The following is a 772-nucleotide window of genomic DNA, read 5'->3' on the forward strand; positions in this document are numbered from 1 at the left end:
CCTGAGAAGGTGCTATTTATAAGACTGAGCTGAATACAGCGCCTCAGACTCAGGAAGTCTTTCAGATGAGAGACGAAACGTTTCTACATTTTTTGTTTTGCTTTGTTTTATTTTTTGAATGTCCAGAGGACCAGATTTAACTTCTTTTTTAGATTTTTTTTTAACCTGGATTATTGAGCAGCATCAGGATATAGTGACTCAGCGTTCCAACAAAAATAAAAGTAAATCAGTGAAAGAGGCTGTCAATCATCGGCGGGTGCTGTTTAAGGTCGTACAGCTGTAGCGCCTATCGTTCCTCTGATAAACAATAGTTAAAGTTGTGCCACCTTAAAAAAACCATCAACCCTCTGTTCGCGAGCTCGGAGCGAAGTTTGACCAAAGTTCAAATCAAAGTCGAAAACTGACGTTTTGTTTAGGTTGAATACCTGGTTCAACATTGCAGCACGTTTTAGTTGTGGAGCTTTTTTAAGCGTTAAACCATGAAGAGGAGGGTCGTAAAACAAATTAATCCGTCCCCTGACACCAGGGAAACCCGGAGGGCTGCAAAGAAGGAGGGGATGCTGTGAGTTGCTAGGCTAATGCTAACCAATAATACTTTAAAAAGTATTGTTATGCTAATGCTAACTAATAATACTTTAAAATGTGTTGTTATGCTAATGCTAACCAATAATACTTTAAAAAGTATTGTTATGCTAATGCTAACTAATAATACTTTTAAATGTGTTGTTATGCTAATGCTAACTAATAATACTTTTAAATGTGTTGTTATGCT

The 772-nt window shown here is 36.9% G+C and overlaps 1 protein-coding gene across 1 annotated transcript in view; it reads left to right on the plus strand.

The window, feature by feature from the left end:
• Nucleotides 1-390: 390 nt before the first annotated feature.
• Nucleotides 391-772, plus strand: part of LOC119417435 (lysophosphatidylserine lipase ABHD12) — a gene marked incomplete in the record, with an annotated part of 25,076 nt that continues 24,694 nt past the window's right edge. The window contains 1 exon segment of the mRNA XM_037684645.1: nucleotides 391-562. Coding sequence (XP_037540573.1) covers nucleotides 480-562 — 83 coding nt within the window.

The sequence above is a fragment of the Nematolebias whitei genome, chromosome 1, assembly GCF_014905685.2.
Source record: "Nematolebias whitei isolate Nwh7 chromosome 1, NemWhi1, whole genome shotgun sequence".
Classification (NCBI taxonomy): domain Eukaryota; kingdom Metazoa; phylum Chordata; class Actinopteri; order Cyprinodontiformes; family Rivulidae; genus Nematolebias; species Nematolebias whitei.